At 40.0% G+C, this 26,705-nt stretch overlaps 2 protein-coding genes across 4 annotated transcripts; both read left to right on the forward strand.

The window, feature by feature from the left end:
* Positions 1-1,124: 1,124 nt before the first annotated feature.
* tmprss13a (transmembrane serine protease 13a) lies at positions 1,125-12,637 on the forward strand. The gene is made up of 13 exons (XM_031296721.2): positions 1,125-1,586; positions 6,061-6,232; positions 6,370-6,480; positions 6,749-6,913; positions 7,626-7,752; positions 8,141-8,236; positions 8,502-8,545; positions 9,290-9,452; positions 9,678-9,856; positions 10,618-10,716; positions 11,482-11,624; positions 12,052-12,204; positions 12,325-12,637. The coding sequence occupies exons 1-13, from the start codon at positions 1,569-1,571 to the stop codon at positions 12,337-12,339; spliced, it is 1,485 nt and encodes a 494-aa protein (XP_031152581.1). The 5' UTR covers positions 1,125-1,568; the 3' UTR covers positions 12,340-12,637.
* A 419-nt stretch (positions 12,638-13,056) lies between these two features.
* On the forward strand, positions 13,057-25,928 carry fxyd6 (FXYD domain containing ion transport regulator 6). 3 transcript variants are annotated; one of them, XM_031296719.2, is made up of 9 exons: positions 13,088-13,288; positions 15,402-15,499; positions 19,826-19,879; positions 20,460-20,483; positions 21,461-21,496; positions 21,629-21,703; positions 22,031-22,067; positions 22,171-22,220; positions 24,842-25,928. In XM_031296719.2, the coding sequence occupies exons 3-9, from the start codon at positions 19,831-19,833 to the stop codon at positions 24,877-24,879; spliced, it is 309 nt and encodes a 102-aa protein (XP_031152579.1). In that variant the 5' UTR covers positions 13,088-13,288; positions 15,402-15,499; positions 19,826-19,830; the 3' UTR covers positions 24,880-25,928. The 3 variants fall into 3 exon arrangements, with proteins under 3 accessions (XP_031152578.1, XP_031152579.1, XP_031152580.1); XM_031296720.2 differs by having other exon boundaries at positions 15,445-15,499; XM_031296718.2 differs by lacking the exon at positions 15,402-15,499 and having other exon boundaries at positions 13,057-13,288.
* The last annotated feature ends 777 nt before the right edge of the window (positions 25,929-26,705 follow it).

Here is a 26,705-nt window from a genome sequence, read left to right on the forward strand (position 1 = left end):
ATACACTGAAAATGAATGCATCAGGATATTCAAGAGGAGAGGTTAATGATTAGCTCAGATCATTTCTTTTACTTTGTAAAAAACAAACTATCTTATCAGTTAGTCAATACTTGGATTTTATTAATATACTTTCAAGCACTCTTCCCTTAATTATAGCTAAATGAGTCACCCCTGTTTTGCTCTCTATTTCTCACCTCATTTTCACATGTGACTGTTCATGTTTTAGTTCCTGGTAACTGAAAACACACCAAACCGTGAACCTCTATGCGTGTCTCCTTTTGGTTTCTGTCTTGCAGACGGACAAGGAACTGTGAGTAAATCTAAGCTGTGGGAGTCTACTTAAATGTCAGAGATCATCGGCTGCTGTCCAGAAGGGGGACTTTCTCACGAGTCATTTGGTAAGTGAGGAGTGGCCAGTGGCTACATGCACATAGGCAAACTTATATACAGTAATATCACCCTCTAGTTGTGTTACAAGGTAAACACATTTTCACATTGAATATCTTGTGGTGCTTCTCATAAACACACTATATAATTCAGAATCCCAGTTCTGATCAAATTTAGAAAGACCTGCAGAAAGACTTACAGTTTGTCTTAACTTTAAATGTTTTGCATTCAAGTTCTGTATTTCAGCGCAATAATATTATGAAGTTACTGTATGTGCTTCATCTGCAACAGAATCTGGAACAGAAAACAACAGTGGTAAAAGATGTAGAGGATCTCAAGTGACAGCAACTGGAAATAAGGGAATATGCGAAAGTGTAGAAACAGGGGCTCAGAGAGAAACTATGAACATTTGGAAAGTGAATGTAACAGTGAACACAGAAGAAATCAGAGAACGGTAGCTCCAAAAATGTCCAGAAGCAACATGAGAATTGTGTCCAGAAGAGTATTGATGTGATAACAGCTAAAATGTTATCCAGAAATTCACAGATAGAGGTTAATGAAAACATTCAAACAGTGCCAACCATATGAGTGTCACACAAATTTGCACACATATTAATCATTACTTTCATTTCCAGGACACGATGACAGAGCTCTTTTTATTTCCAGCATGTCCTTATACTCAAGGAGAAGATAAGACATCCTGCTTTAAAATGAAATGTAGAATCGAATTGTATGTGAAGACATTTTAAAGTTCCTGTCATTCTCTATGTTTGGTTCAGGGCCCTAACAGCTCAGCTCCATTGAGCCATAATGGATCTTAATTCTGTGAAAAAAGCTTTGATAGTCTCTAGCTGCCATGAAACCGGTGTGACAGGTGGGAAACTGGTGCACTGGGGCACGCCTGCCTCTGTGAACAGAAGAATGAAGGACTGAGATAATGATGGACGCTGGAAGTGGGAGGTGTCAGGCAGGAAGGGGGAAGGAAAATCTACCTGTTGTTGCTGGGATGAAGGTCAGTGACAAACAAACACTATAGAGTAGAAAGGAGGGGAGAAAAGAAGAGTAGAGGTGTTTAATGTGGCACCACCATGCTCTAACCATTGCTCGGAAACCCTGGATGTGTAAAAGCTCCACCCACCTGCGCTCATCTCCACTCTCCAATCTTTGCTGACCTGAGTCCGATGGCAAAGCATGACCCGGTATGTTCTTCCTTTGTCTTTCTCTTATGACAAAAACTTCCTTGTCTTGTTACAGTGTGTCTCTTGGCCTCTCCTCTGACTTAAACCTTCTGTTTATCTTAGTTTCGGTGTGTTTACTGTATTTGTCTTGTAACCTGACTGGCCTCCAATAAGTGTGTAGATGATATAGGCTGACATTAGAGGTTTTATTTAGTTTTTAAATTTACCTGCAAGACAACAGGTAAGAGGGGAATTTGAATGTAGGTTTTGCCTTAACCAACTGTTAATTTTTTTCTTCTTTTTTTAGTTTCTATAGTGCAACACTTTAAACACTTCAGATTATAACACTTTTATTTAGCTAATATTGTAATTCTGGTCTTCGTAGTGTACCATGTATCTCCACAACATCAACTTTTCATGAGCCAAGAAAAAAAGCTGTTTTCAGTTTTGTTTCAGATAATCCAGTGGGCCTTTCAATTACTGCACACATGAAAACTTTTACAATTACTGAAAGCATACCTCTCCAATCGTTAAAATAAATAGTTAAAGAAAACACTCATACATCAATACAATACATAATTTAAAAAGCAAAGTAGCCTTGTGGAAGGGGAGTAAAATGTCCATGGGTGTGCAGGTCTTCAAGTTGGAGAAAATAATGAATTTGGGTGGAGGATTTGTAAAGCCCTCTGAGACAAATTTATGATTTGGAGTTATATAAATACACATGACTTGACTAATGATGAGCACATAATTGAATTTGCCAAGTACACGGTTGAAAGTTTCAGTGGACTGACTCTTTGTTCTGTTTTACTAGAAGAGGAATATTTTAGATTTGTATTGGTCAAGCTCAGATCACTAAATGTTCTTAAGGAATTTGGAAGCCAGACATGTACAGTATCTGCCTTGATTTCTTTTAGGCCCTACAGACAAACATGAAGGGACATTTTAGTTTCAAGTTTCATGTTGGGTTGTCTTCGTAACTTTATATTATCATAGTTATTGTTTGAGTAAGAAATTGACCTTTTTAAATGTCATGTGAAACCCCCTGATCTTTAAATATGATCAACCTACTCCACCTATTTCAGCTCAACCATTTTTAATTAACCAGGGTGTGTGCTGCCTTTAAGCACATTCTGAAACCTGATCAGCAACAATAGAAATGGCTTTATGTGACACCTTTTGTAGTGAGTCCACCCATAGCCAGGACCACCTCGATAGATGGTAGTATGTAGTTATCACTTTCCGTAAATGCATGGATGACACTGCCAACAGGTGTTTAGAAAAAGTGTGTTCAGCTAGTTCAGTCACATAACATTCTGCATTCGGAATCTTTTTTTTTTAACTCTGCTTCAATTATCCCAGAAAATATGCTCATTTGCTTTCTTGCCAAGAGTTTGATGAAAAGAACAAAACCACTTTCATGTCTGTACGGTAAATGAAGCTAATGACAGCATAGAGTTAGCGTAGCTTATTACAAAGACTGGAAACAGGGGCAGCCTGGTTCTGGACAAAGGTCACAAAATCCAGCACCTAAGCTCACTAATTAACACGTCATATCTTGTTTGTTATATCCCAGAGATTTCAGGATGTTATAACTAGGGATGTCCAGATCCGATCACGTGATCAGAAATCGGGCCGATCACGTGGTTTCAGACTCGATCGGAATCAGACGTTACCTCCCGATCAGGACTCGGATATATATGTATATATATTCTCATTATTTTTTAACACATCTATAGTTATGCAGTTAGACCCTTTTGACTCCACACAGAAACAGCAACGCGTGCGGCATGACATCACTTTGTAACAGAGACGCTATTGGTTAAATGCCGGCAAAGTAGAAGACGGAAGCAGCTTGAAGCAGAAAGCGCGAGTATGTCTGCGGTCTGGAGGTAGCCTATTATAAAGTTGAATTATTATAGAAGTATCGGATCGGGACTCGGTATCGGTAGATACTCAAAATCAAATGACTCGGACTCTGACTCAAGGGCAAAAAAACCTGATCGGGACATCCCTAGTTATAACTGTGCTTGGCCATGAAATAGTGCATAACCCCTGTAACAGTAGCTATGTTTCCATCCACTTGTCAATGGAGTTATCTGAAGTAGAGCTTAGATCGGCCCAAAAAATCAAGCCCGAACCTACCCGAGCCCGAGCACGTTGTGTCCGAGCCCGGCCCGGCCCGACACATTAACTGTAATTATGAGCCCGAGCCCGATTTAAACCCGACAATTTTTTAATACGTGGGCCGTTATAACTGACGTTCTCAACTACAATTCAGAGTTGTTTGAACTGCAGAAATCTGTTTAGAATAATGCAACAAGGACGAAGCCTGTAAACTGCGCTGTTTGTTTAGAATGGAACGGATCGCAAATTATCTGAATGAAGAAACGTTAAAAAAATAGAAACAATGATGAACAACATATTGTTGTCACTGCCCACGACTTGTTTAAACTGCTTCCATACCTCTGACTTTCCTCCACACTTGCTCAAAGTTAATTCTCCTGTTTTTCTTTTTTTCTTTACATCTTCAAGCTCCATGTTGCACTTAAGATACACAATACAGCACAGCAGGCCCGGTGTGATGCGTGCGAGAGGAGGAGACTTCGCGCATGAAGTGCTGCATTTTGTAACTGCAGCCTAACTTTTGTACACATTTGTTACTTTTATATAGCCTATATTTATATTTATAATATTTCTGATTATGGCATAGCTTCCTCCCCACCCAAATAGGATAATAAGGTAATGGATAAAAAAAAAATAAAAAATTGCTTGATCAAGGGTCCGGCCCGGGCCCGGCCCGCCCGAGGATATGGCGGAAAATAACGGCCCGAGCCCGACCCGAGGTCCGGTCTGGCTCGGGTCGGGCTCGGGCCGAGAATCTAAACTCTAATCTGAAGTTTGCTAAAAACATTCATGCGAATAAAGCCAGTGAAAGTGTGTTTCCATCCAACGGCTTTGAAAGCGAATAAAACCTGTGTGTAATGATGTTACATGCTGCTTTGCGGTCAAATTGGTATATCGAATAGATTTGAGGTTTCCATTCATTTTTGCACTGAATCGCACAACATCCAAGCTAACATTTGCGAACAAAGTCTGCTAGCCAAAATGGGTCGAGCCATCTACCTACAAATGATAAATATTGCACAAGTTGTAAAAGTGCTAATGTGCCAGCTGATAGTGACATGTCAAGCTATAATAGTACAACAATGACGCTATCAAAACATCGCTATGCAGATGCAGATGCAGATGCACGTAAATGCCAGACGACAACCATCTAAAATAGCTGTTATATTTAGCTTGTAAATTAAATTTAAAAAGTCTCTCGTTTCCTCGTTCATCCACTGTCTGTCTGCAAATAAAAGCAGAAATAACCTAAAACTTCTTCTTCGTTTTCTGGAAGTTTGATTTGTTAGTCTGCGTTTATCGCATAAGTAGTTTACCAATTAAGAGGAAATCGAACGTACAAACTTTGTGCCGATATTACTTAATTTGCATAAAACCATAAAGATGAAAACATGGCTAATGCAACATGTTGTTTTTACATTCTGGTTTTGGCCAAATAAAACAAACGAGATGAAGCGTGTGAATTAGAAAGCTTTAGAGTTGCCTTTGTGCAGTTCTTGTTAGGTTTGGACCATAGACTGTATACAGTCTATGGTTTGGACAGAGCCAGGCTAAGCTAACCGACTGCTTGCTCTAGCTACTTAGTTAGCATAAAGAGTGGTATCAACCTCTATATCTAACTTTCGGCAAGAAATGAAATAAGTGCATTTCCCAAAATGTTGAACTATTTCTTTAACATATTTGTAATATTTCAAGGAGACAAATATACATGTATATCACTAGCAGTCTTAGAGGCCATTGTTTAACCAGGAAAAGAGAGGGTCTGACTTACCTATGTATCTGTTTTTCATGAGTCATTAACAGAGAGCTCATGATAGAGATTTAGCCAACTGGGTAACAGCATTGTTGCTACAAAAACCTCAGCGTTAGTCACCTTCCTTCTCCCTATTACTGCTCATTTGTGGACAGATGTTAACCTACCTGTCCCAAAAACTCAAATACTGATTAAATTATTTGTATGAAGTACTTGATATTGCTACTGGGTTCTGTGAATCAAAAAGGGCTGAGGAGATAGCATGAATGAAAAAATTAGGAAATGAAGTGTTAAAACCTAATCTTTTATACACTGTTGCCATGATACATCGTGTGTCTTTGTGGACAAGGTTGCTACCCAGGTGTGGACTTAAACATAGGCTTGATAATAGAGTTAGGATTGCATGGAGGACAATGGGCAGGGATTTGCATCTCTGGTCTTTTGTCAATATATTGTCTGTCTTATTATACCTAATAAATATAGCATGGTGTCTTGTTTCCAAGGGTAGATGACACAATAACTGCACAACATTTTTACAGTAAGAGATTTTATTTATATCATGACCTCTCGCTAGTTTTTTACTTTCCCTTATTCTTTTCTGCCTTTTTCTCACAGAACGAGTCCCCTCCTCCTTACTCTGTTGGCGTGTACACCCTGCCGCCCCTCAAGTCCTATGAGGAGGTGGTGTATGGCGTGGGTCCAGGCCTGACACCCCACACCCATCCACATTACATTCCCCAGTATGCACCACCTGTAGTTGTTCCCCAAGTCATACAGTCAAGCATAAGTGAGTGATATCTGCAGCGCCCATATTTTCCTAAGAATACAATGGATGCATGTGTAGAAGCAAAACTAATAGAGACCGATACGCTTCGAGGATTATTAATGTGTTTGGGTATATTTTTGTGATCTATCTGTGTCCAGTCCCCAGCAGTAGGAAGAAGAGATGCTGTGAGAGTAATGGCCAGTTTTTCGGAGGGTCAGGGGGAGCCTTACTGGTGCTCGGTCTGCTGGCACTGGCAATCTGGCTTGGAGGTATGTGTTTATTCATCACTGGACATTGTCATTAATATTCATTTTCTGCTCTAATTTATTCAGGACTATTGTAACTGCATGCTATGTACTGTATATGTAAAACTCGATGTTTGTTGTGTCCTTAGGGTTTTGATGACAGTAGATTTAAAACGATGTGTGCATATGTGTGCTTATTTAATGTCTAGATTTAGTTTTAGTTAATTATAACAATAATGGCACACTGTACTGTACCTCTACTTACTCACACTCATTACTACCCCAACGACAGTTCGATATGGCACCCGGTTGGCAACAGCAGCAAATCTAATAAATGAGTATGATGATGACAAAAATCAAAATCCATCTTTGCCAAACTATGACACCTGCCCCAGCAATACTATCCAATGTGATGCGATAAGAGACTGCCAACTGGGCAGCGACGAAACAAACTGTGGTGAGTACGCACACACACACACACACACACACACACACACACACACACACACACACACACACACACACACACACACACACACACACACACACACACACACACACACACACACACACACACACACACACACACACACACACACACACACACACACACACACACACACACACACACACACACACACACACACCTTACCAGAACCAGACTTACATAGGGACAGATGGTGAGGAGGGATGGGCAGACACTTGACAGCCAAAAGGATATCCTTAAAAAAACAAAAACAAGCTATAGGATCTTCATGTTTAGTTCTCATATGTAGGTTTGTTTAGGGGAATAATATTCTATTTCTATGGCAGGCTCATGTATTTAGTGTCAGTAGTATTACCAAGAGATGCAACTTAAATCTACAATAATAATGTTATCAGTGATTTGATTTATGTAATATTTTTTAATAAAGAAGTGCATTCCAGGAGACAGCACATCATTTCACTTTGCGAAAATTTAGAAAGAAACTGTACACAGCATCACGATTGCATTTGTCGAATCTTGCCAAGTGAAGCTAATTTTATATTTGATTTTTGCTTTTACTGTAATTGTTTGTGGTTGCAACAGCAGCAGCATGCAGGCCAAAGACTCCACATTACTGTCACATTGTGTTAAGCATAAACCACCGAAGAGACACCAGTTGTCATCTTTCTTTTGACTTCCCCAGTGAGGTTTGGCAGCAACGGCGCTCTTCAGGTCAGGACATCTCAAGATGGCCGCTTCCTACCAGTGTGCTACAAAAACTGGGACCAGAGCTACGCCGACCAGACCTGCACTCAGCTAGGATTCGGAAGGTAAAGAATCAGCATGTTAACTCAGCAGCAGCACTCCAACATCAAAATATTTACCATTCCCCGTCATCATTCGGAACGAGCTCAGGCTTCAGGAAGGAGTGATTTAGCCAGTCATTTTGCCAGACCCAAAATGAACAGAAGCTAGCGAACATGTGGGCTTCTATCTCCAACCTGTAATACACCCACTGAGATCCATCTCATTTCTCTTCACCTGCTGCTGTGTGTTTAGGGTTAAAGTGATTCTCCACAGGGTCTCCCTGGGGTGTCTCAGTGTGACAGAAGCAGAATGAGTTTCCAGACTCAATCAGGCATTGTTTAGACAAAATGATCTCTGTATGTGCAAGTTTATATCTTTAGCTCTTTGAACTGCCTTTCTCTCTATCTTCAGGTCCTATGCCACCAACGCATTTCAATCCCAGAAGTCTATTGGTTTAACTTTGACCAGCAGATCAAATTTACCTCTCCAGGGTCTGGTAAACGTCAGGTAAACAGTCTAGTCCTTTTCCCCCTATTTCATACACAGCTCAGGCTTCATCTATAATCCTTCCTATTTCTTTATTATGAAATCTATTTCATCATGTTAAATCTATCAATATTTGTGAAAGCAGTTATAAAAAAATATTATGCCCCAGACATATTTGCTGCCTTTTTATTAATATTACTACAAAAAAACAGCAGTAAAGTGTATATTGGTTTTCTGCATGTAATCGTGATAACTGACATCTTTTTCTCATTGTGGCATTACACAGTTCATCCTGTCCAAACCAGGAGACTGTCTCCCTGCAGTGTGTGGGTAAGGAGCCTCCATCTGTTCCTAAAGTCATGTGTGTCACACACTCGCACACGCACGAACACACACACACACACACACACACACACACACACACACACACACACACAGTCAATCTCTCTCTTTCTTTGTCTTTGCCTCTCACACACACACAGTACCTCAACTGCACATACAGCCATTTGAAAACAGGAGTATTTGACATTACACTTGACATTACTGTAGTATGTTTTGATCAGCCCCAGCATCCACCTGTAGGCTCCGAGTCTACCTTTCCGTAGGAGGGGGGAGTTATTATTATGATGAGGTCAGAGCCTACACGACTAAAGTGAACTTGGTGGGATTGACCCTCGGAGGGCTGAGGGAGCGAGTGAACAACGATGGTCACTCCAGAGGTGGATATCACCCACAATGCATTGCAGTTGTGCATTTGGTTCAAGACAATACATCCATGGTTAGGTGGTAGTAATCTACAACTGGTAAAACTCTGGTTGCTGGTACCACAAAAGAAGGAGAGGATGAATAAACTGAATAAAAACATTTCGGATTTTCGAAGGATAGTTTCTTAAGAAAACATCAGTTAGTTTGATATTTTACTCAATTTTCGCTCCTGTCCCACCCACTATCACTCTGTCCTCCAAGTGGCTTCCGTGCGACGTGTGGTGTTACATAATATCAAGGGGCTGAGAGGAAGTGAATGAGGGAAAGCGGAACTACTAATGAAACACAGCCATTGTTTCCCGTTCCCAGACTGTGGTCTGCAGCAGTCGATATCCCGGATCATTGGAGGCAGCGCATCCAAGATGGGTCAGTGGCCTTGGCAGTTGTCACTGCAATTCAGAGGATCCCACGTCTGCGGAGGAGTCCTGATCTCTCCTGATTTTGTGGTGACTGCTGCCCACTGCTTCCCAAGGTAACTGACTGCCAGAAAAGATCTGTCTCATAGGGCATATTTCCCAAACACTTCATGTGTTGTTTACATTGCAACAAAACACGTTTATTTGTGGCTCAGTATTCATACTTTGTATTGTACTACAATGCAAAGATTCAAAGTCTTCTATGCTGAAAATATAAGCACTAATTTCATATTGATATGAGCCCATTGCTTTTCACTGAACAGTCTTTTTCTGTGTCGCAGAAGCAACTCTTTAGCTCTCTTGGTAGAGAACTGGAAAGTGTATGGTGGAATGGTGTCTCTGGACAATCTACGTCAGCCCTACTTGGTTAAGACGATCCTACTCAACGAGAACTACAACAGCCAGACTAATGACCAGGACATCGCTCTGCTCAGACTTAGATCTCCAGTTGTTTTCGATGGTCAGTCGCATCTTCACTTAATCAAAATAATGCTGCTGTTCACCCTACTTTCACAACCCCAGGCTATTGTCAGAATTTGGTCCTTACATTGACATCTGATTAGGTGTCGTAGTGGAAGTCTGACCACCATGCCACAAGAGAAGAGTCAGGAAATGCAACAAAAGCTGTTCATCTTGGGAGGGAGCAATATGTAGTGTGGCCTGGCGAGTGACTGAATAGCTTGAAAGACAGACTTTGACTTTCAGTTCAAAGGCCTGTGTCAATAAATGTTCACTCTGCAGCTGAAATGTCCTTCAACAATTCACTAAATTTCTACATCTTTTAAAGATTACTTTGCTCTGCGGAAAAATAACAGCCCTGTGGAGATCAATAGTTTTTTATTATTATTAACAGTCACTCATTGATTTCAGTATTGTTACATTAATCTATTGTATGAAACATAAACCAAAAACCAACATTGTGTCATTTGGTAAAACAATATGCAGGACAGTGACTGCCATAGAAATGTTTTACTCTTGCTGTTCAGTCTGAGCTTTTAAAGTCTGTACTGAGTCCACAGTCATTCTGGTAATCTGATTTGCCCAGCCGTGTGTGTGTGTGTGTGTGTGTGTGTGTGTGTGTGTGTGTGTGTGTGTGTGTGTGTGTGTGTGTGTGTGTGCGTGTCTGCGTGCGTGCACATCTGTCTACAATCCTATCATTTTGAGCACACAAAGTTGCTGGTGTGTTTGCAAAAGTTAAACACTTCTTTTTGTGTTATCCAGATAAAGTCCAGCCAGCTTGTCTGCCAGCTTTTGACCAGGAAATTCCCCCTGGAACCAAATGCTGGATCTCAGGTTTTGGCATCACTAAGGCAGGATCAGGTAAGCTGGAATATGGAGCCACTGACTTTACTAGAAATGTAACAAATGACATAATTAGGTTTATAGTTTATTTTATTAATTAATTTGATTCCACTGTAGCAGAAATACACTTTTATCGAGGTTCTTGTTGATTTTGTCATATAGTTAAAATAACTTGTTCCATTACATAAAAGTAAAAGTAAAATTAGACCAGATCAGCGCACACATGCATATTTTATCTTCTTTGTTTATTCAAAAACATTGTCGCTCTGTGTGGAAACTATGTTTTAAGCATCCCTGGGGCATACAATGAATCAATTGCCATTAAACTACATGAAACAATAATGAATAAATGAATGCATGGAACACTGGATACCCCAAATCGTTTTTTACTGTGGCAAAATGCAGGGCTGCAATCGGCAACAACAATACAGTCAGACGATTCAATTAAATCCAGAGAGATAGAGAGCCAGAGAGGTCAGGCAGTAGTCAAAAAGCAGGCAGATAGTTATCAGAAAAAGTACAGGCAGAATAAAGTCTGGACACCCTAGGGGAACATGGATAATTTATCAGAGAGTAACTAATGTCTGTCCTCTATATAGTGAGACTGATAGTGAATGAGAAAGATGGACATAAAACTCCAAAAAATAGTAATGGCTGAAGAGCAGGTGAACAACATCATGATTAATCAGAAAAACTGGAGACAAAAGAAGGTAACAAATTACAGTGGACTAGCTGTTGCCATGGCAGTGCATATTACTATTTACATTGTTTTCTCTAATACAGGCATTGTCTCCAGGGATCTAATGGAAGTGACAGTGGACATCATTGGTACTCAAGTGTGTAACAGCCCCAGTGGGTATAGAGGCGCCGTGACCAACAATATGATCTGTGCCGGGGACCTGAACGGAGGCAAAGACTCCTGTCAGGTGAGTGGTCAGTGCTAAGGGACAGATTTACAGTAATCAGAAGAATAAAAATTGTGCCTTTAACATCCATGTTAGTCTATATCCACGACCTTTCCATTCCGGGATTAAATTAAATTAAAGACTAAACTATCTGTCCAATCTGAGTTTTCTGTTGCATGGCTGAAACAACTTTTGAACGTACATGTTCCACCAAAACAAGTTCCTTGCAGAGGCTATTTTGCAGCGGCATCGGGGCTCCGTGCGGCGCTTAGCGGCGCCCATGACGATTGTTATTGTTTTAAAGACAATGTCTTGTCAATAAACCAGAGCACATTTCTCTCCCATCCCAGAATGCTGTGTGGACTAGCCCTCCTCAGCAGCACTGTGGAGGAAGGTCTGGCAATGCGAGCCTACATCCATGTTAACTACTATGAACTATATTTTACAGGGGGACAGTGGTGGACCTCTGGTGTGTCAGGGAGAGAGCCGTTGGTACCTAGTGGGGATCACCAGCTGGGGAGCTGGATGTGGGGAAAGAAACAAGCCTGGTGTTTATACAAAAGTCAGTGGTGTTGTGCCCTGGATCTACAGCACAATGCAGGTAAGAATGAAAGGAGCAAATAACTGAATAAAAAATGTCAGATAGAGGGTGTGTTTGACATCAAACGACTAAGATGGTCAAAGGTTTTCATCATCTTAACTCTTCCTTTGTGTCCTACAGCAAATGAAGCCATGAAGTTCCTTTTTCTCCTGCTACTTCCCCTCCATCCCCAATGAACCCAATACAGTAATGCGATGGATGGATATTGATACACACCAATCAATGCACTGACTTTAGTCTTGCATTCTTGATTTTATTTTTCTGTCTCTTGGGTGCCTCAGTCATACAGCATACTTGTGTTTACCTACATGTTAATCTTCAAAGACTGCTGGCCCTTCTCTTATAGTTCTGTGCCAATGAAAAAGTGTACTTTACTGTAATCTCCTTAACTTGATTGAGAATGATACTCTATTAAAAATGATTTATGATTGTAGAGTTGTGTTTTTCCCCAGGGACACATTTCAGGTTTTTCAATGCTGTATATTGCCAAATTAGAATGAAAAAGGACACTTTTTGTATTCACTTGACTCTCTTTTTTAGCTGGCACTCCGCCTGTGCATCTAAACCTCCTCTTATACTCACAATTTGAAGTCTTTCAGGAATTGTTCCTCATGACATCATATGTCAATGTGTGTGTTATCTGTCATATTTATGTGCATTGGCCATGCTGTTTAACAGATCTTCATATTTGTCTAATGTGTGGGGTCACTGAGCATTATACATATATTATGGAGTTGATCCATCACAAACTGTCTGGCATAATACTGGGGTCTATGATGCACCTGTGTGTGTGTGTGTGTGTGTGAGAGAGAGAGAGAGAGAGAGTGAGAGAGAGAGAGAGAGAGAGAGAGAGAGAGAGAGAGAGAGAGAGAGAGAGAGAGAGAGAGAGAGAGAAAACGCACTGAATACGCAGTCACTCCAGGAGTGTTATTCATCACATTTATTTTTCCAAGACAAGTAGATGTGAGCAGTGTGCACATATTGACTGATGAGAATATTTGGAAAAAGCCTTGTGAGACAAACTGATTGATTTTCGAGGTTGGATTTCAGTTTGTTGGTCAACGGTCTGCTGGAGAAACAAGTGGTAAGTTTATAAGCGCGCATATTTGATGTCTTAGATTTTGTTCTTGTATTTTTTTTTATTCTTCGAAAAAAATGAGTCAGGAAGGGTCATGATAGCCATGAAAGATGCGCTGAAAGGGGACGCAGATTTGATCACTGTTTTTCTATTAGCTTATTTTGACCATATAGTCCATTGAAAATAAGTCGTGTCGAGTCACGCACATTTCTAAGTGCCGCTGGATGTGGTCTCATTAACTTGCAGAGATGCCATTTACAACGCTGCATTGTTGTTTATCAGTGCTATATAATGAGGGTGTGTCTGCTGGCACAGATCGCTACCTTCACTGTTTGCGCGGCGAAAAAAATATCTATTGCAAATGCGGATCAAAGCCATAAAACGATCATGACCTAATTCACTTTCTCTAATTGTAAGCCTTGTAACCAAATATCAGATATGTGCATGATGTCACTGCTGTTATTATAAACGGCTACACTGAAAGGGAAATGATGGCTCGTTTTTCTGCTCCATCAGATGATCCACAGGTTGAGGGACGCACAAGTGGATGAATGCGCAGACGTCACGCATCGGATGTTGAAATATATGATCCCAATTGTGTATTGTGATGCTGTGAGTGAAACCTGACAGTGCGTGATACCTGTCCGTGCCATTTAGGCTCTGCGTTTACATTATAATCGAGAGCTTATCAGTGCGTTATTGAGATAGGTCTTTGTTGTCGGAGAGCAACTTACACAGGCAACAAAAGACGGCGAATTTGCAATCACTATTCTATACAGGCTGTATAAAACGATGGAGAGCTTTATCTTAGAAACCGACTGAAGTCCAACCGATGAATTCTGAATTCTGCCACGCCCCTTGCTCCAGTTTGTGCGTGAACCATAGAAATCGAATGAATAGAACATTTTATTTCTATGGCGTTAACTCTCCGGTTGTCTGTGTTTTTACACGAGCCCGCCATCTAAACCCATTTCTCGTTCAGCGACAGTTACCATGGAGAAAAGTGGACACTAGAACAACGCAAATTGTTGTCATGGTGATGTAACATTATTATGGCAGATGTATTAAGGTGCCAAGTTGTTTTTTCACAAGGTTATGAGACATATGGTGTGACCTATTAAACTGCCCTACATTTTTATTAACTTTGAACCATAGTAAATGCCTTTTTAATTGACACACGGACTTTTGTCATTGATTTGTTTAAATACTTAGGGTCATTGGTCACCAAATGGAGGTCCTGCACACCCACAAAAGTGTAGAGTGAAATGGCGAGATTTGGCACAATGATGACCTTACATTTAAAACCTTGCATTTAAAGAGGCACACTGCACACACGTAATAAATACACACAAATATCCAACCCAATAGGTGCATATTCTCTCATACACAGCAGATTTAGAAAAGGCAGTCTTTCACTTTGTGTTGCATACACAGCAAGCAAGAAGGACCCTCTGACACAATATCATTTTAAATTCTACTTTGTGTTATTGTGCACAGGATAGGATTCTGAGACAACAACAATTAGTGTTTGGTGGGGTGTGGTCTCATGTAAAAACACACTGTCGGAATACTCATACTGATACGTCATTTTAATAGTTTTTCTCTCATGACCTTGTCCACTTTTCCACAATACATCAGTGTTTGTTTTACAAAATGTTGTGTTACACTGAGACTTTTGCCAAATAGTATACTGGCAAAGGTAAAATCTAATTTTTTTCATGTCTCAGTGACTGTTGATCATTTTGCTGCTTGCTTGTTCATTTTTTCATCTCACTGTTCCCACTGCCTTTGGTTATGTTTTCTCTTTGATCGCCCTCCTGTTTCTTCCTCTCCATCACATTTGCCTCACATCCACATATTCTGACCTTTTTTTTAACACTCTATGTATGTTATACTGGAAATGCCACTATGATACAACCGACTGCCCTTCCCCTGCCCTCTCTCCTCAGTGTGTCTCCTCTGCATGTCCTTCGCCTGCACTCCACTGCTAAACAATGTCTGTCCCTGTCTGCTCGTCTCCCATTCTCGCTGTCTTTCAGCCTGCCCTTTCCTTGTCCCCAAATTACAGAAAACTCCCTCTCTCCTCCCTGCCTGCTATTTCCTTGTCCTTCCCAAACAGATACAGTCACACTGTCTGCCCCTTTATTGTCGTCTCCTCCCAAACAAAGAGGAGCCTGGCTCTGGAACTTGATATTGCTAAACAATAGCGCAGATAAGGTAGGTTACGGAAAGATGCAGCGACAAACTAACCCACTCAAAAGAGATTCATATTGCACCCTAACAAACATTATATTGTTTACTGTGAGCTCATAATTTTCTTTATTTAAGTGAGGGTAAAAAAATATGGGTCAGAAAAGTAATAATCAGACTGATCAATCAGTTTTATTGGTAGGGCTGTTTAGGAAGACATTTCAGTACAGAATTGCTAAAGATATATCCTTAGAAATAAAAAAAATTAAAACATTTTATTTCTATGACTATGTCTAAAGGCATTTAGCAACAGTGTCAACCAGAGAACACTGATAACTTTATTTTTCGTCTGAAAAATACCTTTGCTTGGTCCCAATTGTCAAAAACTTGTTGAACATATCATAAGGTATTTTGTTGTCAAAAATGATGCAATTCTCTGATAACTTCTAAAATTAAATCTGCAATAATTGCTGTCGATAATCAATTGAAAAAATGTACTTTATGGTTCCAAATTAAGTTTTCCATTATTAGTAGGCTATAAAGCTTTTTTTTCTCATTAAGAGTGTGATAGTTTGCTAATGGAGAGCTTATCTCAGGAGGCAACATCTGCATTTTCATCTGTCCATCCAGCTTTCCCATTTATCCCCCATCCTCTCAGATATATAGAGGTTTTCACACCAGTTGAGCTGATGTGATGATTAAAAAATGAGGGAATCACTCAGTTAGTGAGCGAGAGCGGTGTTTATTAATATGTCTGAAGTGATGTACAGTTTCAATCAATCAATCAATCAATCAATCAATCAATCAATCAATCAAACTTTATTTATAGACCAGTTTAAAACAACCAAAGTTGACCAAAGTGTTGTACAGAAGAATAAATAAAAACATAAAGTACATAACTCACGGGCGCATAGGTAGCTCATCTCATTTCCACCGGTTGCGGAACGGCTCCGTGCTCTGCCGTCCGTCAATACCCACCAGGTCCGGATTTGTTGCGGTACAGCTGAGGCCATGACACTAGATATTGCGAATTCAGGTAGAATAGAACCACAAAACCAACAACAGTTTGTTTCCATCCAGAGGAGTAGAGGGGAAACAACTCTGCGCTGTGTTTTCAAGGTGTAGTGCAGGGAAATACGATTCGCCGTGAGCACGGTGTATATTATTTTGAAAATAACCGGATGTTTTATTTTGTTTCTGTGCTCGACTTCCTGTCCCGCACAATCTGAATTGTGCTGAAAAGGGAGAGAGAGCGGGATTGACATGCAGCAAAGGGCCGCAGGTCAGAGTCGACACGCAGCCGCTGCGTCGAGGAGTAAACCTATATGGGCGCCTGCTCTACCCTCCAATTTCCACCAGTTGCGGAACGGCTGCGGAGTCAATAGGTTTGGCAAATACGCAGAGCTTCTATTTTTGCTGGACGCCGGAGAGCTCCGCAGCAATTCAGCACAATTCAGATTGTGCGGGACAGGAAGACAGAAGTCTTCATTGTCCTATGGAAATGAAGGCCTAAAATGCACAAAAAAACAATCTTAAAAAAGAAAGAAAAAAAAGTACATAACTCACACAGGCATAAAATACAAACAGAATACAAATAACAATAGTTTGGGGCCAGTCATCAATCATCACCTCTGCTGTGAAAAAAAACATCTTTCTTTCGTCTCTTTTGAGCTGTAACAGTGATGCCTTCAAAGACTATATTGTATTTTCTGATGATTCATATCTGGGTTTGGCTTTAACTAGACTGTAAAAGTGCCTCTCTGAATGCACCATGTTTTTCAATACATGTACCCCGTGTCGGTTTAAAAGACCTTCAGAAAAACATCAAAGGTTTCAGTCTTGAAAGCATAGCCACTAGGGATGGGCGATACCACACTTTTAGGATTCGATACGATACCGATACTTTTTCTTGCATTTTCATCGATATCGATACCGATACCGATACCGTTAATTTCTTATTGCCAATTTTTGTCAGTAAAAATATTATTACATTTAAGACAAATCACAAGACAAATACAGACCATTTATACAAAATGTATTATGGTCAATACATAATAAAATTAAAAGTAAAATAAATAACAAATATGAATGAAATAAATTAAATATGAACAAAAACATACACATTTTCAGGCCCTTGGCTGTGTCGCTGTCGGCTGTGTCGCACGTTGACGCTCATTCGCTCGTCTCCTGTCACGTGACATGGCCCAGCTCAATACGCCGCCAGGTACAGGGGTGTCCCGGCACATAGTCATTTAAGTAAGTAATCTAAAACAGCTGAAAGTAATGCATACACCCCCAATTATTATTTTTTAGTTTATATCGATATTTTTTTAAGGAAATCGATGCCAAATGAGTAGCGTGAGTATATCGATCTATCGATACCACAGGATCGATACGCCCATCCCTAATAGCCACAACTGAAATAAAAATCCTCACTGGAGAAAGACATTCTTTTGTCTCTAGTGTTCTTAAATGTTGAATAGCTTTACTAGTTAAATATTTTAGTATTAGAAGAGTACTGCAAACCTAGAAAGAAGACAGTTTCTTATCAAAAATCTGTGTCGGTGTCAAAATGTAAGTGTAAAAACTAAAAGAAAAATCAATTCATATCCACCTTCCATCTATTCAAAAATATCAAAACAAACATGAAAATATTACATTTCAGTAAACGATTCTGTCCAAGGTCACATAGGTTTGATTTTCATTTTAAGGTAAGGGTCTAATGGATGCCAAAGTAGGCCTTTGGTCCCTCTGTTGTCATCTTGTGTCATATTATTTCATAAATGTCCTTGTTACTCAGGTCTGTCCAAGGACTTACAAATCAAATATGTGTAGCACCAACATATAAACAGCAACTGGGCAGGAATGCTAAAGACTGTACCTCTGCTAATGGCTATAATGGACTCTTTTCATTTAAGTGCACTATATCCTCTACCACTGATACAGTTAAATATAGACAAACAGCCAGATGGGTGGATTTTACATAAACGGACCTAGTCAGTCAGATGGATGGTAAGAAATAAAGCCATGTAGACAGACAGGTAGACAGCCAGATGGCACTGTCGAACAATAGTGGTAACGCCTGAGTTAACTAAAACTTTTGGACTCTTAGAGACTTGATACAGATGCTTCCATGGTTTGTATATAGATAATGCATGTTGTGCTGCAGACTTGTCACTTTCTATTATTTCACTATGGAGCTTTGACATGCTTTATCAAGTGCATTGCTGTCAAATATTTTTACTCATCTGTATTCGCCTATATTGAACCATTACTATCAATACTCCCTGGTAGGGCCGGGGTGACAGACGATTGAGTGCTTGTCTGTCCACGTATGTACGGACAACTCGTCAAACGGTCACACTGGAAGGCCCAGTGAAAAGCTGGCTGTCATAGAAAAGAGGGAGACATAAAGGTTGATGTATAATAAATACATCACCAGACACTTTCTTTGCAATGACAACATGCTGTTGTATGGTTGTAATGTTTACCGTTTTTTCACCATCTTAGTTTAGCGTGTTAGCATGCTGACATTTCTTAATGAGCACTAAATAGAAAGTGCAGCTGAGCCTGCTGGGTAATACCAATAGTTTTGCAGGTATTTTAGTCATAAGTATTGGACATATTAAAAATTAGATCTGATGATGCTGTTCACCAAAATCATTTGAGTCCATCATCTAAGAACCATATGTAAATGTACCAAATTTCATGGCAATCCATCCAACAGTTGTCAAGACAAAACCAAAAACGTCCTGGAATATCAGAGGATCATCAAAGTTGTTAGGATTCATCCTCTGGGGACCCTGAATGTCTGTACAAAGTGTCATAGCAGTCCATGCAGAAGTTGTTGAGATACCCCCTAAAATGTATCTGGGCGTCATTACAGTTCCACTAAAATAGATTTGCAAACGCTAAAGATTCCAACATGAACACATTTTGAAGGACTAACATTTGGCATGTGTGAATTGAAAAGCATCCATGAAAATAGGCCAAGGTTGTGTGAGATCCACAGGGAGGAGTAATTTTCCTGGCAGTAATTTCTGCCAGGAAAAGAGAACATGTATGTAGGCTCTGAACATGGATTGTTATGCAAGATTAAAACTATATCCGTAGGCCTTTTACATCAGTTAAACTCCTGGGGTTTGGATAGAGCCAGTGCTGTATGATGTCATTTTATACACCATTTACTGTACTACTGTTCTAGTGTACATAAACTGTTTGTGTACTGTGTTCGTTGTTGCAGGGGCATATATATAGCGTGTAGCTTACTGAAACAGACCTTTCTCACTGTATTTTTTTTTGTCTTTCTTTCATTCTCTCTAACCCTCCCTTTTTATTACTCTATGTCAACAGTTACCATGGAAACTATTTTGCTCTTCTTCTCGTCACTCCTGGTGTGTGTGGCTGGTAAGCTCCCCCATACTCCTGAAACACACACACACACACACACACACACACACACACACACACACACGCACACACACACACACACACACACACGCACGCACGCACGCACGCACACACACACACACACACACACACACACACACACACACACACACACACACACACACATATACGCCGATGCAGGTGAACACACATGCATGCACACACCAATTGTCCATCGGGAGGCAGTGTCGTGGCAGGGAGGGATGTTACATAAAAAGGCACTCGCTGGGTGTGGGATCGTAGCAAAACACCAGTTACTGCTTTAGGGCTTTGTGTGTGGGTTTTTTCACACTGGTTTCACAGACTGGTGTTACTGACTGTGTGCGAGGTGTGTTAATAGTGTATGATTAAATGCAAAACACGTAAACACACAGTCACACACTACAGATAGATGATGTGGTGCGGTGCTGAGAACTGCTTTTTGTGACACTCTTAAAGTATTTCTCATTCATCGTCTCCTAATTTCCTGTGTTTCTATTCTCTCCTTTTTCTTTTCACCCTCTGAATCAAACCACTTGCCCCCTTCGCTGCCTCTCAGCTGTAACAGACCCCAGTGCACAGGGTGAGTACACTTGATATAATCTCTAATAGTGACACACTCAGTTCTAACAGCCACATAGGCGAGTGGGTCTATTGGTTTTCAGATCAAATCAGACTCTTATGGATTGCTCCACTACAGTGAACAGTGGCAGATGTATGGATTAAGCCCAAGAGTGACCACACTGTTGATTAGAAGGAGATTTCTATAGAGTGAATTCAATGCTGAAGAGATGAGTGTGGTTGTTTGGTAGGAAAGAGAGGTGATAAGGAATATGTATGAATATATAACAATATATTTGAAATTGAGTGCATACTATTACTTACTTTTTACACTATAGCCAGATAATAATGTCATTATCAAGACGATTCTGCAACTGCGAAATAGGTTAGGGGAATATGACAAACTATGGTTATGGTATGGTTAAGATTACGGAAACATCGTAGTTCAAGTCAATTGCAAATTGGTGACGGGAGGTTGTTGCACGACTGTGGAGATATATCGTGAGGTGCAGAACCGTCATATATGGACTAAAGAAGGAATTTAATGCTAGGGTTAGAGAGGGGTAGTGTATTTAGCTTGTGTCTTGTGAAAACAGACTATGTGCTCAAATATGGCTTTCCGAATACAACATGATAAAGAGCTGTTCACCTTCACCCAAATGTCCCTCATCCATGTTGTTGATTAGGAGGAAGAAGATAAGGGTTAAATGAACAAATTAGACCTCAGCCACATTCTTTGAAAATGTAAACAGCTAAAATCCAAACACTTACTTTATTCTACTATACTACGATATTGCTCTCTGAGCTACCCACACAAGCTAAGGGTCAAGTGCAGTTTTATATGATGAGCAAGGGTAGTCACCCCAAATCACATCAGATCATATACATTTATGTAATCGCCTCCAAGTTCAAGATGAGCCATCAAAAGTGTCTAATTATGTTTTGATAAAATGTGAACACCTTGGTTCTAAATGTGTGGTTTCTATTACACTTTTACAGATGACAAGAAGACAGTTGAAAACCCATTTGTTTATGGTAAGTTTAAAAAAAATCTCTATTTTCTGAAAGTACTGGCCAGTGTCTACACAAAAAACCTTTTGCAATTAATGATTAAATGTCTTTCTCCTGCACCTGTGTCTCTCATTCTGTCATCAACTTCTTCTGTAGACTATGAGAGCCTGAGGATTGGGGGATTGGCATTTGCTGTAGTGCTGTTCACACTGGGCATTCTTCTCATCCTTAGTAAGTTATCCTATGTGTGTGTGTGTGTGTGTGTGTGTGTGTGTGTGTGTGTGTCATTTTATTATGTGCACAATGTAATCAGAGTGTAACAATCAAATTAAAAAATAATGAATAACAAATGAATGAATCACTATTGTATTTCCACACTTTGTTACTATGCCATCTTGTTTTCACAGTTTATTTTAATCAATTATATCAAATTATATATACAGTATATATCATTATTATCAGGTAAGAGTGAACCACTGTTAACAGTGATGACACAGCCAATACATCTAACTAATTAGACCTCTGCTCAACACCGCTGATGATTTCTTACATTTCTAGGTCGACGATGGCGCTGCAGTATCAACCAGAAGCCCAGGTACGTATGTCAGTGTCCCTCTCTGATTGAAAAAACCCAAATACTTGGTTTTGTAACAGCTTTTCTATCATACTACATGATTTGGTGTGGATCCTCTCTTCAGGGCCCCCGGAGACGAGGAGGCAAAGGAGGACAACCTGATTGTCTCCAAGGGTAAGATGCACATTTTAACTCTCTGTCAGCTCCTCTCACCTCTGGCCTACCCCTTGACACACATCCATAATTGAGTTTCCCGTTGGGAGTCCCCATAGCACAGAGGAGGATGGTGAGTCATGTGTGCATGTGTTTGTCCGCACACGTTGAACTGTCGTGTATGAGAGAGAGAGAGAGAGAGAGAGAGAGAGAGAGAGAGAGAGAGAGAGAGAGAGAGAAAGAAAGAAAGAACATTCAAGTTATATAAACTGTAAATCATCTTTCTCCAAGGCATATCATAAGTTTGATTTCATACCTTCTTAGCTGTTTCAGGTTTCAATTTACTTCAACAAAGTATAGAAATCAACCGTCAAAGACTTGTTGAGAACATTTTGTCACGTTCACATTTTTGTCAATATTAGGTTATCATTACTGGCCATATTGAAATGGGAACACACCAGCTGCGACCCCAAATCGGGCCAGTGGCATAAAGTAGGGGGGCCCCTTCTCTACTTCCTACCCCTTTACTTCCGGCACCCTTGTTTGGACCACACCCATCTTCAAACTTCACCTTCATTTTGATCTCAACTACACACCTATAAATTTCGTGATTGCATCTTGCACGATTGTGACACTATCGCGGTGACAAAATCTTGTCGCAGATATATAAACACCTGGCAAAGTACTCAAACCCGTGGTAGTTCCCACTACAGTAGGTGGTCATGATGACACACACACACACACACACACACACACACACACACACACACACACTTAAATGCATGATCATTTTCACAACATGTTTTCCTGTTATTTAATTCTTGGGTTTAATCTTCTTGAGTGTAGGAATTTCTCCCATCTAGCGTTGAGATCGTATATTGCAATCAACTCTCTCGCACCACGCAGTTCAAAGTACGTATTACAACTACAGTAGCCTTCACGCTTCCAAAAGCCAGTCTCTTGCTCTTTTCAATATCCTTTTTCTTTTTCTGGACGAAGAAGAAGACTCCTGTTCCTAAAATTTGGATTTTAAATACATGTGCAGTGTTTCCGACACATAGACTAATTTGTGGCGGTGTGCCATACAATCAACAACACTATTTAAAACACACAGCGTATTCGTTCAGCTGCATTTCCTTTCCCTGCTCTCCTCCATCTCTCTGTCACTCACGCGTCTCACACACACACACACACACACACACACACACACACACACACACACACACACACACACACACACACAGATACACACACAGCCCCTCCCCTCTGTGCACACAGCGTCTGTCTCCATCAAAACGAGAGAAGAAGGCTGGCGAAATTCACTACTTCACGGAAGGATCTTGTGAACACCTTTACACAATCACACATTAAAAAGTCCTAAAAATATTTAATTTTCTGAATACAATGTTGTCAGTGTGTTAATGTTGTAGTCCCGACCCGACTCTTAGCAAACAAGCGATTGCGCCTGCTTTAGAAAGTTAACTAGTCGCAAGTTTGCGGTAAAATGCAGTTGGGTTGTCGAGGTCAAAACACTATATGTAGCAGCTGTGAATCAAATAAACTTATTATAAATAATGTTATGTCATTTTTTTACTCTTACACTGAATGTTTGCTGCTTCAATCCAGATGAGTATTGAAAAGTATTTTCTGCGACTGAAAAGGGCACGTGTTGAGGATGAGGACCAGCCTGAACCGGAGGTATCAGTCTGAAACAGAGCTGAACAGTCCGACCAGTGTAATTAGTTATGTTATTAATTCGTTTACAATATTTTCAGGCTTCAACCAGTGCTGCTCAAGCAGAAAGACAGGGTCACTGGGAGAGAAAGAGATAGATTTGTTAGGCATTGAAGAAAGAGTAGGAAAGGAGGACAGCATCCAACAGCGTGTCCTCCTCAGTTTTTGATACTTGATTGTTAGGAAAACTGTTCATGCAAATGCAAATGTAAAATATCAAGCCAAAACAAATACTTGGAATTGATGGTGGTGGTAAATATTAATGAAAAATGACAAGTTTGTGAACAGGCAACACAGATTTTGATAATGAACAACTAAACACGTTACACACTGGACCTTTAAAGTGTAACCAACTGTTTCTAATGGAAAATAACTAAACATGTTCAAGTCACCAGTTGTCACTAAAGAAAGCTATGCATTCATTTAGCATATTCTCTGATGTCTATGAAACAAACTGTTATAATAGAACAGTAGAGTAAAATGGAGTGAAGGAATTAAATTCTATAACGCAACAGTATTTGCACAAGTTAAGTGTTAAACTCCTAATTTATTTAAAAGGTTAAGGTTTCAGAGATAAAATAGAAGTTTCAGCTCCTTTGCTCACATAAAATTGCAAATACCCAGTAAAAAAACCTTTACTACAAGTAAACCTCTTGTATTTGAGTAAATGTATTTACTGGTAGACGATAAGAAACAAAGCTGTTTATAAAAAGGTCAGCGAAACACACTCTTAAATATTACTCACCAACTCTTAGTGAGCAGCAGAACTGTCATCATAGTCCTTCGAGTGATGGCATGTAAGTGAATGAGTGAGTAAAGGAGAGAGAGAAGGACAAACATTTAGGAAGAAATTACTGGGGGTAAGTTTTATGTTTTGCACTAAATCACTTATCCTTGACCTCTTTCAGTTGCTGCGGCTGCCACAGAAACTCCAGCAGACGACTGAGGCAACTCCACCGAACCAAACTGCCTTCTGAAGTGATGATCAGTTTTATTTGATATTACAGTAAACCACAATAACAGTGAAGAAATGGATGATTATTATAACTGGTTATATGACAGGGTAAGAGAGGAGGTATACTACACGTTTAGAGGAGTAATATTTACATAAATGTTGTGCCCGAAAGACAAACCTTTAGCCTGTTGTGCTCCATTGTGACCGTGCCAGTCCCTCAGTGCTCCTGTCTGTTCCTGTGCCTTTCTGTGACAGTCTCTCACTCCAGTTCTTTGTCTTAGCCAGTAGCACTTTTGACACAAGATTGTCTCTGAAGCCCTACAAGATGTTATAATGTTGTGTGGTCTGCTGTTCTTCGTTTTGTACTTCTATCTATTGCCCTTTAGGTTTTAGGATTTGTCGATGTGATGTTTAATTTGTCAGTTGTCCTGGATAATGTTTGTCACATTTGGATTATCAAATATATGCATAATATTGTTTACATATATAAGTATTTATATATATATATATATATATATATATATATATATATAAATACATATAGTTCATACATAAGATATACAGTTAAATATCCTTCATTTAGGTCTATGTTTGAATGGTTGGGTGTGTTTGCACAAACCATACCATCTTGTATATGTATGATTGTGTATATATCACAAGTGCATCTCTATCTCTACATGTAAATGTGATGAGCCTTATATAAGACAATCTCAACTGCCACAGCTCTCTGACTAAGCACAGGAATGGTTTGCAGGTATCTGCAATAGCTCCTTTAACGCAGCGCCTGACCATCTATAGTGGAGGGAGCTCCTGCGTCAGCTGTCTCACTGCCTTCCACACATCCACTCCCCTGTTCCGTCACTGGCTCCACCAAGATTAACTAGTCTCCAGCAGACTATGATTAGTTTCCCCATACACACACTAGTGCTGCAAATCTATGAAGCCTGGGTCTCTTTCCTTTCTCTTTGGTGTTTGTACATTGCTTGCTCAGTCGCCATTATGCTTTGATTGGCCATACATATATTACATTTCTGAAAAAAGAGAGACAAAGTTTGGGTGCTGAGTTTGAGAGAAGTGAAATTTAAAATTGACATTATTTATGTGCAAGACTACATTAATAGTAGCCTAATGTAAGCCAAATCATAGCAAGAGAACAAATGAACAATCCTTGTTGTGAATCTCTCCTGTCAGAGTTAGAGTGTTTTAAGGCCCACCGCCGTACAAATAAATGCTATGTTCATTATACGCAGGCCTTGTTGTGTAGCAACCTGTTGTGCTTTTGGCATAAATAAATAAAAGTATGTCTGAACTCTAATAAAGTGTTTTTTGCATTCATTCAGATGAAAAACCGATTTCAAAGTAGCATTTTTTTCAGAAGTGTCTTCAGGGTTTTTATGCTTCAACAATTTAGCCTAAAAAAAAAAATCTGATTTCACAAGCACCCCTCTCACAGTACTCAAAATCAATCCGATAATTTCCTATCAATGTCGATCAAGATTATAAGCTGCTACTTGGTGCTATGAGACAATGTCATCCTCACCAGCAGAGCCAGTAATGTGCTGCTCATTCTGCTGGGATTCCAAAGGTTGGCAGATATACTCTTTATTGGTATCAGAGTACAAACTTTATGAGACTGTACTGTAAAATGAATATGAGTAGCTAGACTGAAATATGGCTGTGGGCGTGGAGAGGTGGTTTGTGTGTGTGTGTCTGTGTGTGTGTGTGTGTGTGTGTGTGTGTGTGTGTGTGTGTGTGTTAGAGGGTGGATCTGTGTTGTGGGAGTTGGTCTATACCTACCTCAGGCACAGACAGGGGCA

This window comes from Sander lucioperca, chromosome 5 (assembly GCF_008315115.2).
Source record: "Sander lucioperca isolate FBNREF2018 chromosome 5, SLUC_FBN_1.2, whole genome shotgun sequence".
NCBI lineage: Eukaryota > Metazoa > Chordata > Actinopteri > Perciformes > Percidae > Sander > Sander lucioperca.

Bases quoted from the DNA above. Each gene is read 5' to 3' on its own strand.
- tmprss13a (XM_031296721.2), top strand. The intron at 7,753-8,140 runs GTAAAGAATCAG...CTCTATCTTCAG, and splicing joins ACTCAGCTAGGATTCGGAAG to GTCCTATGCCACCAACGCAT. The intron at 11,625-12,051 runs GTGAGTGGTCAG...TATATTTTACAG, and splicing joins GAGGCAAAGACTCCTGTCAG to GGGGACAGTGGTGGACCTCT.
- fxyd6 (XM_031296718.2), top strand. From the start codon at position 19,831: ATGGAAACTATTTTGCTCTTCTTCTCGTCACTCCTGGTGTGTGTGGCT. The intron at 21,497-21,628 runs GTAAGTTTAAAA...CTTCTTCTGTAG, and splicing joins TGAAAACCCATTTGTTTATG to ACTATGAGAGCCTGAGGATT. The intron at 21,704-22,030 runs GTAAGTTATCCT...TTACATTTCTAG, and splicing joins GGGCATTCTTCTCATCCTTA to GTCGACGATGGCGCTGCAGT.